Raw genomic sequence first — 17,783 nt, 5'->3', positions numbered from 1 at the left:
ACACAAAGGAATACGGAAGGATGGTGGTATGTATTCCTAGTATGTACAAAAAAAATCACACCACAATCCCAGCAGATGACGAGTTACTGGGAGCACGGTCGAATGTAGAAAGAAGTTTGTGTAGTCATTCCTCTCTTTCTGAGGGAAATCAGCTCCATGACTCGCTGCAGATTCCAAAGTCTGCAGTGCCCAAGCCCTTAAATCAGAAGGTATAGCATTTGCACAGAATGTGCATGTCTTGTTGTATACTTGAAATCATCTCTGGGTGATTTATGGCACCTACTGTCATGTGAGTGTGTGTATGACTCCTCTCTGGATGTCTGAAGGTACCATGTGAGTATGTGTGTGAATCATCTCTGGATGACTGACGGTACCTATGTGAGTGTGTTACTCCTCTCTGGATGACTGCTGATACTATGTGAGTATGTGTGTGAATCATCTCTGGATGACTGACAGTACAATGTGAATATGGGTGAACCTTTCCAGGTTGTATTGTTTGGGCATAGAGACCTAAAAAATTACATATGCATATTCATATTCCGTACGTTTATTCTTTTATCTATTTTTAGTCCACCATTGGTTGAGTTCCTTGACACTGGATCTACAGATCGAGATAAGGAAAGCTTCACTTATAATATTTAAGTGGTTATTATTATTATAATAGTAAAATCATATTATTTTTATTATAAATTACCATGCAAAATGGATACCATAGAAGCAGACAATACGTCTCTCACCCAGTATATTGTTCAGTAACAATTTAACATCATAATTAGGGCCTCATAGAAGCCAGGAGACAGAGAACATCTGTCTGACCCCATAGTCGGAAAGAGGCAGACAGTCTCCCTAGAGAAATGGGGTGCTGGCCACTGTGGCCCATAGAAGGAGGCCGTGCAGCACTGGACACACGCTGGGGAGATTTCCACATTGAGACCTGAGAAAGTATTCATCAGCAGTTGGAAATTACTAATCAACTGGGTTGAAATTGATAAATGAGGGAATCAAAGTGATAAAAAATGATGAGACTGATTAAAGGCAAGTTGTGAAAAAAGCTAACAGCTTTTTCTTTGAAACCACTACTCATGCAAATTAGTTAAACTACACATCGTCTTGCAGAACACTTCCAAAAGCTTTGAACAATTCCCAGAATTCTTTTTAGCCTTAATCATTCTTCCTTTAGAACTTTTAACATAGGACAACTCCAAGAGAGCCAGTCAGCCCTCCTCCCTTCCTTCTTATGAACTAACATTAATCATGATCTAAAATTCTAGAAGCCTCTAGCAAACTGGTTTCCTGTAAAATTTTGTTCATTTAAGATGTTATTTATGTCAGGAGGCACCAAGAATCCTTTAAGTTTTCCAGTTAGGACAGCAAGCATTTTAATGCATCCATTAATAGATGTCTGTATTACCTCTTTAGTGAATGTGGTATATATACACAATAGAGGTCTATGCTTCCATCAGAAAGAATGAAATTGCCAATGAGAAATGGAAAGACCTGGAAAAATTACATTAAGCAAAGCAAGCCAGGCCCAAAGAAATACAGGTTGCATGGTTTCCCTCATTTGTAATAACTAGAATATGTCTATGATATTCTTAGCAGAGGCTCACAATAGCCCAATCACTAAGTACATAGGACCATATGCAATGAAACATATCGAAATGAATCAAAATGAACTCCAAGAGGTTCTTATTATGTTCTGTATGCAGTTATTTCTGTTTCAGTTTTCTGTACTTTTGCATATAAGTTTATCTGATCCACGGAAGGAAAACAGCAGGACAAAGGATGAACTAATGCAACAATGATACTCACTTGACATTATGTTGGAAATGAACTTTACAACTTGGGGGAGGAGAGTGGGGAGGGGAAGCAGGAGAGAATGAGGGAGAGGCGAGTGCTCAAAGTGAAATGGACGCATTACCTGATTTATGTAAGTGTAACCCCCTGCTCATCACCTTTCTAAAGGATAAAATTTAAAATACTCAGGAATTTGAAAAATGAAAGAATAAAGCAGGCACTCCCTCGGCCACCACACCACATTTGGTTGGGGACTTTATTACACACACAAAAGTTGCTCTCCTGAAAGCTTCAGGAAGCACTAAAGAACCACTGGAAATGAGACAGGCAGGGAACAGCTGTGGCCCATTTCATGTTCAGAACCGGGTCTGTCTGTGCCGTCCGCAGAAAGCACTGCAGCAGTGTAGGTTTTCATCTTTCACTTCCAGCCCTGGTTTTTTCGCTACTCTGCCTATGCTGCCACCAGACCTCGCTGCTCTCCTCCTCACCGCTGACATGGGGTTGCTTAACGCTATGTCAGTCTCCATGTGCTGTTTTCCCACCAATTGGTTAAGACAATGACCTTTCTGTCCAAGTTTGTAAATGCAATAACTCCAGTGCCACACATTACAGAGGTGGCTTTTAAGTATGTTTTGGGGCTCCCCCCTCTATTTAGAAAGTGGACCACTAAAACATTAAACCAGGGTCATCTTTCTGAAGTTTGACTAATTAGTTGGCACATTTGATAGATCACTAGGGTAAACAGAGCTTCAAGGGTGCAGCGTACTCTCAGTGAATACAACACAACCGCATAGAGATAAACTGATTAAAGCACATCACGTTTGTCAATCAAATGGAGCTTATCTTTCTTGTCTCTAAATAACCCTTTTATCACAAAGTGCATTTTCTGAAATCACATCCTGTGGTCACAATGTCAATTCCTAATTTTATTTTCGATTTACCTCATCTACTTATGAATACCCTTTCCTCGATGTAATTAGTGTCACTCACACTTTAATTGAGGACATTGTAAGACGGAGCTGAATTTGAAGATGGTGGCATGATGTCAGGCTGAGTTCATCAATCTTACAACTTGGTGCGCCAGCCAAAGACAACCAAGCCGCACACAGATGCTGAGACTGGCAACTTTCCTTTTTAATTAACAAAAATAATATAATAAATGTAGAAATTAGAAAAAACCCTTTCCTTTCAATTTCAGTTCTAGTACTTTTGGCTCGGCACAGTCAAACTCAATGCAAAAGGACAGTGAATTGAGATGCCCATAGCTCATACCTGCAATCTAGTTAGGCAGGAGGCTGAGATCTGTCAGACTGCTTTTTGAAGTCAGTCTGAGCAGAAAAGTCCTTGGGATTCTATCTCCAAAAATATATGACCAGCCAAATCTTGGCTGGAGGCATGGCTCAAGTAGTAGAGGACCAGCTGAGAAAACAAGCTGAGTGTGAGGCTCTGAGTTCAAAGCCAAGCTAAGAAAAAGAATAGCTAGTTGAGGAGTGAATGCTTAAAGATCAGCAGTCATTGGTATTGCTAATTTTCTTAATATGTGTGGGCTTTCAGCCTATGCATTAATGCATACTCAAACCATTATCAATGGTGTGAATGAGTCTAGACATGTGACAACAGTAGATGTTTTGGTTCAATACCAATTTTTGACCTCAGCAACAATAAGCTTTTCTTTGTACCATGGTACTTTGCATCAATTCCACAGAGACATACGCACTTAAAATAGAGATGCTAAATCGTACCAAAATAAAATTGTTGGGTTTAAATAGATATTGTACACAATTACACAAAATTAGTGTGGAGTAGTTTGGCCATTCTTATTAAGAACAAATAATATAACAAATTACTATGGTACAACAAAATATAATAGGTATTTCCTTTTAATGTATCAATCACTTTTTTATTTTTCTCTATGCACATATTTACAAATAATATCAGAACTATCTTTAGACTTTTACAGTTCTATTATTAGCACTGAATGCTGAGTTCATTTATTCAAAGAACAATGGATGCATACATAGATTTGTATCATATATTGAAATGTGAAAAGTAGCCTTAGTCATGGGTTGCAATATGTTCACATGCTAAGTAACAGTCGTTGGTTACAAACAAATGTACAAAAATCAGTGTACATGTGGAAATCATCAGTTTCTAACTACTGACAGCATCAAGATATACAAAATGGGGGAGAGTAAAATAGATTAGAAGACTGAGCACACACACGTAGATGTTTAATCTAGTAGCACCATAAGCAACTGACCGTACAAATCCCAGGACTTAATAAGTGAACAAACTGCTCTTGAGTGATAAAGGAAGGGGCCAAGCTGACACAGCGAGCAGCTGACCTACAGCCCAAACCAGAGGCACTCACTCGGTCCAAGCCCTGGACCGAGTGCATCAACCACTCACTTAGAAAATGGCTTTCCCAGCAGTATGGAGGTTCCTCAAAAGATTCCACATAGAGCTCCCTTAGGACCCAGCAATCCTACTTTTGGGCATTTACCCAAATGTTCACAAACAAGACCACACTGAAGCTACCATGACTATGTTTATTGCAGCATTTTTTACTATAGCTAAGATATGGAACCAACCCAGATGCCCCTCAGTAGATGAATGGATCAAGAAAATGTGGTATATATACACAATGGAATTCTATGCCTCCATCAGAAAGAATGACATTACCCCATTTGTTAGGAAATGGAAAGACTTGGAAAAAATTATATTAAGTGAAGTTAGCCAGGCCCAAAGAAACATAGGTCCCATGGTTTCCCTTATTTGCAATAACTAGTATATGTCTGAGTCAAGCAGAAAAGGTCAGATAAGTTGATGTTAGGGAAATGAACCCTAAGATATGTATTCAAATGTTCTTTTCTTTCATGCGATTGTTTCTAACACATTTATAAGATTATTTCTTTGTTGCTTTGTATGTCCCTCCCCCACGGTATAACCTCTGCTTTCACTGTGTTTGATGTCGGTATAATTTGTGGAGGGGAAGGGAAAAAAATCGTTTAAACAGGGATACAGGTGGACCCATTGCAACAATGAGATGTGCAAGTCATTATGTTGAAAACGAACTTTACAACTTTGGTGCAGGTGTGGGGGGGAGGGGGAGTGGGGAAGGATTGGGTGGGGGGGCATGGGGAGGATGGGATGGGAAGGGGAAACAAAGGAGGAGGCTACAATGCTTGATAAGAAATGTACTCATTATCTTGCCCATGTAATTGTAACCCCTCTGTACAGTATTTTCACAATTAAAAAAAAAAAAAGAAAAGAAAATGGCTTTCCTGAGGTTGGCTCCAGGCAAATGAAAACTCAAAACCCAGAAAAAAACAAAGCAAAACACAAAACCACGCGACAGTGTTTGAAGGGTGCTTCTGAGGGACTCATCACGCAATCAAAGTCTTCAGGGAGCATTTATAGGAGGTCGTTAGGTGACAGCTCCTGGATGCACCGGGAGCTGTCTATCCTGGGGGAGTGACATGGGCCCAGGTAGAGGACATGACACAGACCACAGAGACTCAGGTGCTGGAAGCAGCGCGGTAAGGGACCAGGGATCCCACAGGTGAGGATGAGCTGTGCATGAATCCAGGCATGGAAATCAATGAGAGAGGAATGCGGAAGCAATGTGGAGTAGCAGGAGGCTGGACCAGAATACCCCTGGCTCTTGATTTATGGGGAAAACAGAAGCAGGAGCAAAGCAGCGGAAAGAGCTGGGAATCGGGGATTTTGAGATTCCTGCAGAATTTAGGGTGAAATAGGTTGTGCATGCACATGCAGTAGGTTATGCAAAGCTACACAGAAACCAAACAACAACAACTACAATAAAACAAACCCCAAACACTGAGCAAGTGGTTCAGCCAAAGCCGTAAGGAATGAGTTTGGATCTTTTCATTCACACATCGTTTTCCAAGTATGGATGAGCAGATTTTGGACTATTCGATGCTGTTGAGCATGGGTGTGATGGTGAAAATGTTTCGGATCTGCACTAATATGGCAGCCACTAACCACGGTTAAATTCTTTTATGATAATGAGAAAATGAATTTTAATAATAGTGTGAATTGGTGGGTATTTCTATTTAAATAACCACACATGAGAAGTGACTATGTCTGAAACGGTGTATGTAAATGCTCAGTTTACTAGTGAACCATGAACAGAATGCTTCAAGAAAAAAACACAGTTCTACAGATTAGTACAAGCCACACAGATACATTTCTGTTGATTATTAACTATTCTCCAGGCTATGTACTGGCACTAAGAGTCTTGACTATTATATTCATAGGGATGCTTTTCTGGTAATGGGAATGAGTTCAGGGCCTTCTATCCTCTTGTCCTTCAAACAGAATTTTTAATGTATCCCTCTTTTCCTGCTACATTCTAAAAGGGTTTGAGATAGTCATACAGAGATGCCTAAATACAGTAAGAATAAAGTAGAAGAAATTTAAAAAGGAGAGAATATGAACTAGAGAGAGATTCCTAAGAATAAGGATGGGTGTGGAAATTATCTGCCATAAAACACCACAGTTGAGGACAGACTTTGGAAAGTTCTGCTCTCCGCAGCAGTCAAAACCAAGGGGATGTCGGGATGCTGGCCAGCAGAGGGAGCTGTTGTGCAAACCAGGAGGGTGTGCTCGCGTATCTTACACTGAGTCAAATGGATCATTTAACTCCGCGGAGGAGCCAAGGGCTGGCATGGTCTACCCCCAGGCTTCAACAGTAAAGGAAACTGCTCTACAGAACAGCCTAGAAGAAGCAACAGGCAGCTAGGTGAGGCAGGTGTCTGGAGACAAGGAGCCTCAGTGCCACCTCAAGGTGCTGGGGTACCTTGAGGACCATGCTGGTTTAAGGAGCCATCTTTCCCCTCTTCTTTTAACTCCAGATAAGTCTGAGGCATGGAGGAATTCCTCCCATTTGATTTGCCACAGTGGAGACACTGCATGATGGGTAATGTCCTGAGTGATGGAGGCGGAACATTTGGGCGTGGATTATGTGCTCTGTCCTAACGCTGAGCTCAGAGGTGCGACGTGAAAGCCAGGGCAGTGAGGTGCTTGTGGACTCACACTGCACCAGCCCTCTCCCTCCCTGCTCTTCCCAGGTGAAGAGTGCACACGAAACACAGTGAAAATTCATCTTCTTGGTCCCTTTAGAGACTCCATGACATCATCCACGAGCATTTTCAAGTTACAGTCTATAAAGATCACCACAGAGCCACCAGATAAAACACCATTCGCCACAAATGTGTCTTAGTGGCAACTGTTAAAGGTACTGAAACGGGTCTTGGATTTGCACAAGTGGGTTGTGGCAATGCCCATCGAGCCTTGGCTGAAGTTAGAAGCCATGTGCTCTCATTATCTTTGACGTCTCTCTGGCCCTTTTCCTTCCCCACATGACCCGGCAGAGTCCTGTAGGCCACACTGAGCAATTACACCGGCATGAGTCCATTTGTCCCAGACACAACAGCATCAGCCTTGTGCTCTCCAGAGCCGGCTGGCATCACCCGGGCTGCAGCCCCTGGACAATCACGTGTCTTCTCCAGGATGCAGTGCGAGTCGGGATCCGCCTCCTCCTTTCCCGTGTTAGGCTTAGAAGCATGACTTCTGCAGTGGGGTTAGGAGAAAAGCTGAAGCCGAGCACGGGCACACAGGCCCTTTCCTGCATCTTCTCAGTCTGCTAAAGCCACTCGGGGCTCTTTCTGTCCCTTGAATTTGCTTTGCTCCCTCCTGTCCCAAGGTTTCCTCTGAGGATGTTCCTTCTGGCCTTTTCCATGCCTCCACTTCTCTCTCTTTCCTGCACCACGAGTCACAGAGCGCTCAGTGTTGATCAGTGCCCAGAACCCTCATCGAACGCAAGCTCCATGAGGGAGGCAGCTCACCCGTCTGTGAGCTGGTTGTCCTTCCACGCACGCAGAGCCTGGAGTGAAGCAGCAGCTGCTTTCTGTGACGAGGACATGGCCGTGCTCTCAGGACGCCCTGAACGAACCGCAGGATCCTAGTTGAACGCCTGTGCCCTCGCTGAGCTGCGGCGAGTGGACGTGCCAGCGCTGAGCATCATTCCCAGGAGCGTGACCACAGTGTATTTTTTAATGTAAAGAATAATGTCCACTTCTGAGATGGCAGAAAGATACTTAAAGCTGTTTGAGTTTTAAGAATCCAGCAACAATTGCATTTTCTCAGTGATGGAGAGCTTTCTGCACTGTAAATCACTAACCTATACAACTTAGAAGTCACCAGCGGAAAACGTGTTCTTAAAACAATACCTACTGCCTCTGGTTCAAGGGACTCAGCATTAAATCCCTAGGCATCAAAACAGCTCCATCGTCTTTTCTGGAATCGTATCTCAAGTATTCTTGGACACAGACTCAACTGGCATGAGGAAAGCGCTGAAAGTGTTTTCTCTTAGACTCAAAGTCCTTAAAAACAACCACCACCACAAAGGACTCCATTGCTAAACTCTGATAAATGTTCCTCTACAATCACCCCGCGTTCCTTCACACGTATGCAATGCACAATTATAAGCAATTTCATAAAATGCACGCTATTCTTTCCCCTGAAGACCACAATGCCTGTGAGTGGGTACATATGTAATTGAGTAATTTTCTCAAATGCTTATTATTTGCTTCAGTCTTATTTCAGACTCACTGGCACGCAGTGGATCCCCACTCACTGTTATACTGTTATTATCCACAGAAAGCTTCTGCCCTTTTCTGTCTTCCTTACATTCCCAGGAGCACAGCCCATCCTCTGGGAAGCATGGAAGCACAGAGCTCAGAGCTCACCTGTGCCAGACTTCTTGTTCAAATCACACTGTAAGGTGAGGCTCCCTTCCCCACCCCGGGGTTTCCCATGTGATAGGTGGAGAGAGGAACAGAATAACCGAGTTGCAGATTTTTCACAGCATTCAGATCCTCTCTTAGCTGGTTGAAAATCTCATTATCAGCTTTACAGCTGTTTTTATACCTTGATTTATTTTTATTTTTAGATCAGAGGGAAGAATGGCACAATTGCAGCCTAGAGGTTTGCTTTAGAAAATAAAGTTTAAATTAGACTGCTGTTGATTTATACCCAGCTTGCTATACTTAGCATGAATGCACACTTGAGCACACTTTATAGGTAGCTTCTCCTTCTGTTGATCTGATGACAGCTACAGAAGCCCAACAGAGCCTGCCACAATAGCCAGTTCCAGAAATAGTATCTGCTAAAGCATGTGTTAGGTAAATAGAATCTGATGGTATAGTGGAGTTTCATCCCACAGGAGCGCTTAGCCCCTCTGAAACCAGCCTTTTACTACTTGCCTACTTATATATGAAAAAGAAAACATCACCGATCTCACCGATGAGCAGAAAGCAAACAGTCTAACTTAAATCAGCATGCTGGAATTCAAATAGGAATGAAGTAATCCAATAGAAAAATTAATCTTGAGTTATTTTAGAGGGTAGAGTGCCCCAAATTCTTGTATTTCAAGGTACTACTATTATAGTGCTTACTATTGAACTCTCCAGCGTAGTATTTTTTTTTTTTTTGTCAGTCATGGGCCTTGAATTCTGGGCTTGAGCACTGTCCCTCAGCTCTTCAGCTCAAGGCAAGTGTTCTACCACTTGAGCTACAGCACCACTTCCCAGCATAGTATTTTAATAGTAGCAGACTCAAGTTTCAGTTGGCCATGGTAGTTTACATTTGTAATCTCAGAACTTAGGAAGTTGAGGCCGGAAGATCGTGAGCTTTAGGCCAACCTGAGCTATATAGTAAGATCCTATCTCTAAATGAAAACAACAAGAAAACCAGGACTTAAGATGTAGCTCAGTGTACAATGCTGGTCTAGCAAGCATGAAGCCTTGCTTTGATTATCAGTACTACAAAAACCAGTCAACCAACCAACCATTCAACCAAACCAAACTCAAGCTTCCCCTTTATGTCAAGTACAGATAACAATAAAATCTGGTCTTTGGGCTAAAGGTTTTGCTCAGCGGCACAGCATTTTTGCCTAGTATGAACAAGGCTCTAGGTTTGATTCTCTGCAACACAAAAACAAAAATCAAATGTAGTCTTTGTTATTTTGCAATTATGATAGACAAGAGTTGTAACATTTCCTTCTTCTGCTATGTTTGGTGATCATAACCTGTAATCTACATTTATAAAGGCATCTCTCAGTTCCCTTAGAACACAACAATTCAAATTTCAGACCACATATTTATTCAATAATAAACGCATATAGTTTACAAGCACGGGCCTAGGAAAGAGAAGCAGTAAACAGTGAACTCCTGACTGGAGATGCCGATGCACGTGGTTTCCTGGGAAAACCAGCTCAAAGCACAAATTTAATGTTATCAGCGTTCATAAGAATTTCTATTGATATCCTTCACAGTATTTGTTTTTTGCAATTTAACATCTGTAAAATTTTAAATTTCCAATAATGTCATTGCCAGATTCACAGAAATAACTCTTTTCATACTTATCGGTATATTGATATAGACAAAATCAAGAAGAAAGCTAGACTTTTAATTTTTAACCATAAACACTTCAATCAAACTGAATCTGTAGCTTCAGCTTTCCTTTCCCACTTGCCTCAGAAGTTTCTAGAATCCATTCTGAAACTGGTGTGTACAATTGGTGGTGACTGGGAAAGCTGTCATACCAACGAGGTAATAGGACCAGTGCCAGTCATGTGTTTTTGTTGTTGTTGTTGTTTTTACAGTGTAATTTAATTATCTTTGAGTTCAGAATCACTCTCATTTTAAATAGAGGAAACTGGCTCATCTAGTGGAGCAGGCTTATGAATAAAATCAGCACCTTCTAACTACAGTCGGTACTCAACTATAGACTTAATTCACAGATGTGGACCAAGCTCTTCATAAAGAGGCTGAACTTCCACAACCCCTATGCAGCATCTTTCCATCAGATTGCCATGTGTCAACCTAATCATCTCCCTATTTCCTTGGCCTTTATTGAGAACACATTACCAAGGATCCTTTGTTCATAGGCTTGTGCCCTAGCTTAAGGAATGAAGAGGTGGCTGTCAGGGCCCGGGTCTCGTTTGTACTCTCCTCTCTGCTATCTGGACTCTGGGTGTGGTGTGGAGATCAAGCTGGACCATGAAGTTGTGACAATGCCCAGGGCAAGGACTGAGCCAGAAGCAAACACTGGCTGAGAGTATTACCAGCTTCCCGTCCGAAATTCCCACTCTGGGCAAGAATGAACTGCACACGAGTGAGTCGTGAGAGGTTTGGTTCTAGATTGGTTACGGAAGATGGGTCTACAATGACCAGTCTTGGAGAACCAAGGACTAGGACATGACTGCAAATACCATGGCCACTCTCTCCACAGCACACAAGATGACTGAATCTGTACGTTCCCAAAGGAGAGTCTTGAGAAGGCTCCTGTTCTCCTGAGGTACAGCGTGCTGACCCATACTGAGCATGGGGAAGGATGGGGAGCAGGCCTATCTCAGGAATGAGAGGCGGCTCCTCTTATGCAGGTTAGGTTCAGTTAATCCTCCCTGCAGTTAGGATACTGAGTGTTTGAAAATGATTTCAGAATCTAGAAAGTGGCTATTAGGGGATGAATTATGTGCCTCTCCATTTCTATGTAGAACTCTTAGCTCCAGTACTTTAGAATGTGACCATCCTTGGAATCAGGATGTTTAAAGAGGTAATGAAGATGAACTGAGGTTCTTTGGGTGTCCTTATAAGAAGAGATCAGAACACTGACACTTAAGTTCCAGGGAGAAGGTGGCCTTTTTGAAGTCATAGAGAGAGGTGTCAGAGGAACCAGCCCTGCTGACACCTTGATCTTCGACCTTTGCCTTGAAGAGTGGTAGGAAAATAAATCTCTATCCCATGTGGTATTTTTTTCTAACAGTACAAGCAAACTACTTGGGGGACCTATTACAAGAGCGCGGCCATGTGCATGCAAGCTGTTGACTGGGACTGGAGCGTGCCCAGTGGTAGAGTGCTCACCTAGAAAGAGCATGACTAGCAGTGTAAGAGGAAGAAGGGAGAAAACAGGGCAGCAAGAGGGACATCGGACAAAACAATGGCCTAGCCCTGAAATTTGTCCTTCTGCTTCTACTATTTCATTTCCTGGTACATTGTGTTTTCCTTTGTCAATATGTAATTCCATCACAAATCATTTCTTATCAAGATTGCAAATACAGAAAATATAGAAATTAAATTTTCTAAATTCTTAAATAGAACATACAAGATAACTTGGAAGGCATTCAGACTTTACTGGAAATAAATACTGGCTTGGTTTAGGTGTTATATCTTCACTTCCATATTGACATGAGACTATTAAACCACTCCTCTTGCTAACTTGGTATGCATTCAAAACATTAAGCTTTTGACTGTCCTCCTTAAGAACCAAGTGGTCTAAACTCTCATGAATATGTAAATCAACCCCTCTAAGCACACTATTAATTATCTCAAAGATAGTTGGAGGTCAGCAGCTCATACGAATTTCTGTGCATGAAATCTCATTAGCACAAGACATCACACAGTGAGGAAGAATAAAGTTTTATCACAGTTCTGAATGTGTGTGTGTGTGTGAGAGAGAGAGAGAACGCAAAGCACAAATGGACGAAGTAACAGTTCTGAACACAACAGCAGCAAGCTGTTGGGATGAGGATGATGATAGTGAAGGTATGAGGCAGGAACACAATATAACCCAAACCTTTTAAACAAATAAACATCTGTAGGAATCAGGAAGTGTGTAGTAAAGGTCGACGGCCGTTTCTGATGGAGACAAACTTGACTGTTTTTTACCTAGAGGCTACAAACAGCCTTGTTTTCTTCCAGGATAAATAAAGTTGTAAGTAGCCATTAGAGTGTGGTACACACTCCATTCCCTGAGTCAGCAGAAGAGGGCGGAGGCGGGGGGGGGGGGTTGGGGGGAGGGGGAGGGGAGGCTGCACAGTGTGGCTGTAACAGCACACACCACGGAGCGTGGCATGCCTGCCTGGACTACATCAGCCCCAGTTCAGGGAGTGCACACCCATTCACCTGTTTGGCACAGGCAGTGAGCGGGGCTTTCTAAGCTTCATAATCACAAGACCCTAATTCTCATCTAAATGCAATAACGTGTTCTCATAAGCCAAGCAACTATTGAAGGTCCCAGTAACAGTTTGCTTGTATACCTCGATTGGATACTCAAAATATAACTGATGAAAAAGATCATAAAGTATTTTCACACCTGGTAACAACTGCAGTGAGGAAGATAAGCATGCACAGCAGAGCCATTATCCTGCATAAGGATAAAATAGATGCAAAAAAACAACCCAGAACAAACCCCTTGAATACTGGTAGCTCACACACATGTCTCAGTCTGATGGCCAGGTGAAGAGAATTTGTCAAAATCTTTCCAGTATCAGCTTGAAAGAGAAAAGCGAGTGGATGTCTGCTGTTTCAGAGACATACTCCTAGGGGTGACACTGGAGAAAGAGCAGGGAGGTGGGTTTATGAAGGCAGGAAGGAGGAGGCTGAGACTGGGGAGGCCTCTCAGAGGCCGCTGGGCAGCCAGCTGAGTGGTGTCACAGATGGTCCTTATAACTGTCTGGAGCCACACACGGGTATCTGAGGCACCGCTGTGTGCACTGGCTGTGGCTCTCCATAAATTCCAGACTGCATCAACCCACTTAAAATGATATACTTAAAGGTCAATTAGTATTCACTGATGACTGCTATAATCCCTCCAGCCCCCCGGAGAGCTCCTTCTACACTAATAATGCACAATGCATGGATCCAGAGATTGTGCTGACTGCTACAAGGCAGGGGAAGGGATGTGAACACACACGTTAATGAACAGACGAGAGCCTAGAGACTGCCACTCTGAATGACTCTCGTAGCCATCTTAAGCACTTACTTACAGGCATCTCCAGATCTCTTTGGGTACATAATGAATGGATATTTGAAAAATAGTTAACTTTTGACCTTGTGAAACAAAGGTGGAATGACTTAAAGTTTTTATTTTTTAAACCATTTAAGAAATGAGAGAATCAGAAAAGACAACGAACGTGGAGCGTTGAATTTAAACAAAGAGAATCAGACTGTTGCACACAGAGCAGAGAATGCCTTCCTTCATAACTCACTAAAGACACACGCATGCCCCAAACAAACAGAAAATTGCTTTGGTGACTTTGAGTCAGGACTACTATAAAGGCGGCAATTCCAAGGATCAACGGATGGCGGAACAGACAGGGCCTTGTTGAGCTAGCAGGAACGAGTCCAGGAACACCATCAATTCTGTCCTACAGCTCTTTCTCTGGTCCTTGTCCACGAACCAGTCACTCTTTATAATGAAGCGGCTTGATGGAGTGTCGCTCCCGTTGCAGGCAGGGAGAGGAGAGCGGAAAGCTTTGGATAAATTGTACATTTCACCATCCTTTCCACCCGCGTGGGAGCTGCTCTGTGTTACAGCCCCATTTGCTCTGCCTCCTGGGTGCATGGCCAGACTCCTCGCCCTTCCCCTCTACCCCTCTGCTCTCCTCCACCTCTCTCCCCTCCCCGCCTCTCCCCTCTTCTCTTCTCCTCATCACTCCCCTTCCCTCAGTCCAAACACCAAGTGGTTGCGGGGTGGTCATGGGACTGGTCTCCAATAAGGAGCATAGGGAAAGGCCATTTCTTGGCTTGGCATCTGTGCTCTTGTGATGCATAGCTTACTTTGCTCTTGTGCCCACAGGCCCCCTGAGAGGACTCAGCAGACGTTGAGGCCACACGTAGCCTAAGTAGCAATCTGGGTCCTGAGTAACTGTATAGCCGAGGCCTCCCAGCCACCCACACTGGACCAGGGCAAAGTAGGAAAAAGAATCCCGGAGAGCCCACCAAATGTGAGAGCGCTTTGCCAGCTAAACCATTACACCCTCCCAAACAAACCCTCAAAGAAACAACCCAATTAACAAAGGAGCTCAAGAACTTGAAGACAGATTTTTCAGAGTAAGAAATAAGACTGGCCAATAGACACATGAGGAGATGTTCAGCACCTCTGGCCAGAAAAGAAATGCAACCCAAAACTACATGAGATTCCATCTCACCCCAGTTAGAAAGGCCATTATCAAGAAAACAAAAACAGATGCTGGAGGGGATGTGGTCAAAAGGGAATGCTACTCCACTGTTGGTGGGAATGTCAACTTGTTTGAAATCCAATGGAAATAAGAGGTGGGTTTTACTGTTTTTACTTTTTGTGTTGTTTATTAGTTTATCTGTCTTTGGGAGGGTAAGGTGGGCACAGAAAGGGAAGGACAAAGGGTGAACAACTGCAGCAGTGGTACTCACTAGACACTTGAAAATGAAATATACAGCTTGTGGACAGGAAGGAAATCCTGGGAGTGAGGGAAGGGTTAACATTGTTCAAAAAGAAACATACTCATTACTTGACTTATGTAACTGTAACGCCCCTGAACATCACCTTTACAACAACAATATGTATGTGTGTATATATGTGTATGTGTGTGTGTGTCTCACACTGATGTTTTAGGTTAGAGAAAGTAGACTACTAGCCTATATTTTGTTTCTTCACACAGACACATACATCCAAACTAAAGGAAAGCTACCACAATGTTTAAACCATCCTCCCAAATAAGACAGAAAGGAGTTTAGCATTAATCTCAGAAAATCAGAAAGTTTCATTTAATTTCAATTAACTTTGGAGGAAAACACTGGGTTTGGATGTCAAGTTCATGGGGAGTTTCAGTCCTGGTCTTTTCACAGAGATGATTACAACCACCCAGGACGCAGGAAACAGGAGTGCTGTGTGGACTGTGGACTATATTCAGAGACAACAGGCCACACATTTCAGAAGGGGAGGCAGACACACGGGGTCTGGGGCTGTGCACAGGGTTCCTGGAAGTTTGTTAATATTTTAATGCTTCTAATATGGATTGCTTATTTGCTGTTTGGAAGCATACAATTTCATATTCTTTTTGTTTTGACTATGTAGCCACATTAACAATGACTTTTGTTGAACTTTTATTAACCATTTCTACATCTTCTTTGATGAGTAATCTTTGAATGCATTTTCCATCTTCTGCAGTGTTGTTTCAGGAATTACACGGACTTGTTTCAGTGTATGTATCTGGAGAACCAATGATCAAAAGCAAAAAAAAAAAAACCTCCCCTCAGTTATTCATTCATATTATACATTCTGTTTACTTCTTAACTATCTGTCTGAACTCTTTAGGTATTAGAAATGTATCTCATCTCACAAGGAGAGGAGTTATGTGTCTCATGCTGTACCAGTGAAAGACACTAAGGACTCTGGCATACTATAGTTGTTGAGTGGCTATCCTCAGTGGAGAGGAAATCATATCTAAATTAGATGGAAACTGAGGTGATGGTTTATTTTGTCAACTCAGTTGGATTGAAGACCGCATGAAAAATCGGACTTCTGGATGTGTCCACGAGGTGTTTCCAGAGAGGATTAATTAAGGAGAAAATCCACTCTGAATGTAGACAGTGTAAGGTCTGAGCAGACTCCACCCTCCTCCCAGCAAAGTCTCCACCCAGTACCTGCCTTACCTAGGCAACTGGCACACCTGGAAGAGGCCACATCTGCATTTGCTGAGGTCACTTCTGGATTTGATGTGGCCACACCTTTCCCCTCTCCTACCCTAGATAAGGCCTAGCCCAGGCCTAGATGCTCGCTTTCCCAGGTCTTTCCAGCAGCGTGGAGGGCCAACGTGGTCTGGTGCCCGCCGGAACAATGAATAAACCTACCCCTTACCTGAATACTACGTGCGTGCTGTGGTTCTTACTCGGCAACCTCTTTTTAAAAACCTAACAGACAGCACCCCACATACATGGGGTGGGTCCTGGGTGAAGTAAAAGGAAAAGAACAAAGAAGCTCGCTAGTTGAACCATTCCTTCTCTCGGCTTCCTGGCCACCATGAGCTTAGCTGCTCGACCTTAGTGCATCTTCCTGCCACGAAGAACTGAAATCTCTGGAACTGTGAGCAAAACACACCGTTTTACCCAATGGTATTTATGTCAGGTATTTTCTCTAATTTACTAGCATTTTATGAAATGGGGACTTGAAATTTTTTTTTTAAAAAGCCATAAGAAAACAACAACAAAATCTAAAAAGTCAGTAGTGAGGCAATATGAAGCCGTGTCTCAGAAGAGATGGAGTCCCTCCCCGGCAGCCCCAGGAACACAGGAAATCTGCTGTCAGCAAGGGGAGTGAGCTGCACGCCAATGCGTGTGGCAGTCATCATGATATGAATTCCAGAGCAGCATTCTACAACAAATCAACCTAATTCATGAAGCTCTGCAGAGTTAGCACTGTTAACACCTAGAGAGGGTCCTTCATCATGTCAAAATAATTCCCAACAAGAAGTGGTAAGAATAGCAAGTAGAGAAAATGATTTCCAAATGATGATGGAGTTTTTTCTCAAAGCCTCTATCTTTCTATAAGGCCTTGTTTGAGCTTCTGGAAGCGGGTTGTTTTCAGACACATTTGCTGTGGTTGCCAATCCTATTTTTAACTCCAGCAACATTTTCTGAAAGACCTGTGCTGGCCAGCAAATCAAACCATTCCCTGATAAACAGAGCTAGACAGATGGGGTAATTTCGTACTGAGGAATGCTATGGTCCCCTTGAAAAGTCCTCGTGCCTGTAGGATTCTCACCCCTGCAGCCCTTCTCAAGCTTTGAAACCTGGGAACTTCAGCCAACACACACTCACCCGGAGAGGCTGACATTTAATTGGCCTGGGCACAGGAATCCTTAAAGCTTCTGTGTGGCCTAATGTGTATCTAGAGCTGAGAGTTGGTGGGAGGAGCTGGATATCAGCGCCAGCCATAGCCAGGTTAAACCTCAGCTTTGAGTCAGGCATCAGTGACTCATGCCTGTAATCCTAGCTACTTAAGAGACTGGGATCAGAGGATTGTGGTTCAGAGCCAGCCTGGGCAAACAGGTGAATGAGATTCTTATCTCCAATTAACCACCAAAAAGTCAGGAATGAAGCTGTGGTTCAAATGGTAGAGTGGTATCTTTGAACAAAAAC

The 17,783-nt window shown here is 42.9% G+C and overlaps 1 protein-coding gene across 2 annotated transcripts in view; it reads right to left on the bottom strand.

Moving 5' to 3' along the window:
- Prkn (parkin RBR E3 ubiquitin protein ligase) overlaps positions 1 to 17,783 on the bottom strand; it is a 978,959-nt gene that overhangs the window by 278,088 nt on the left and 683,088 nt on the right. Inside the window, exon 8 of one of the 2 annotated variants that reach the window (XM_070010825.1) lies at positions 15,389 to 15,855. The exons of the other annotated variant lie outside the window; for it this stretch is intronic. Coding sequence (XP_069866926.1) covers positions 15,821 to 15,855 — 35 coding nt within the window. The 3' untranslated portion in view covers positions 15,389 to 15,820. Of the gene's footprint in view, positions 1 to 15,388; positions 15,856 to 17,783 lie in introns of those variants that run through there. 2 annotated transcript variants of the gene reach the window in all.

This window comes from Dipodomys merriami, unplaced genomic scaffold (assembly GCF_024711535.1).
Source record: "Dipodomys merriami isolate MVZ:Mamm:240054 unplaced genomic scaffold, mDipMer1.0.p SCAF_8, whole genome shotgun sequence".
Classification (NCBI taxonomy): Eukaryota; Metazoa; Chordata; class Mammalia; order Rodentia; family Heteromyidae; genus Dipodomys; species Dipodomys merriami.
Note: the sequence above shows the minus strand (reverse complement) of the source record. Positions and strands in the feature narration are given on the sequence as shown.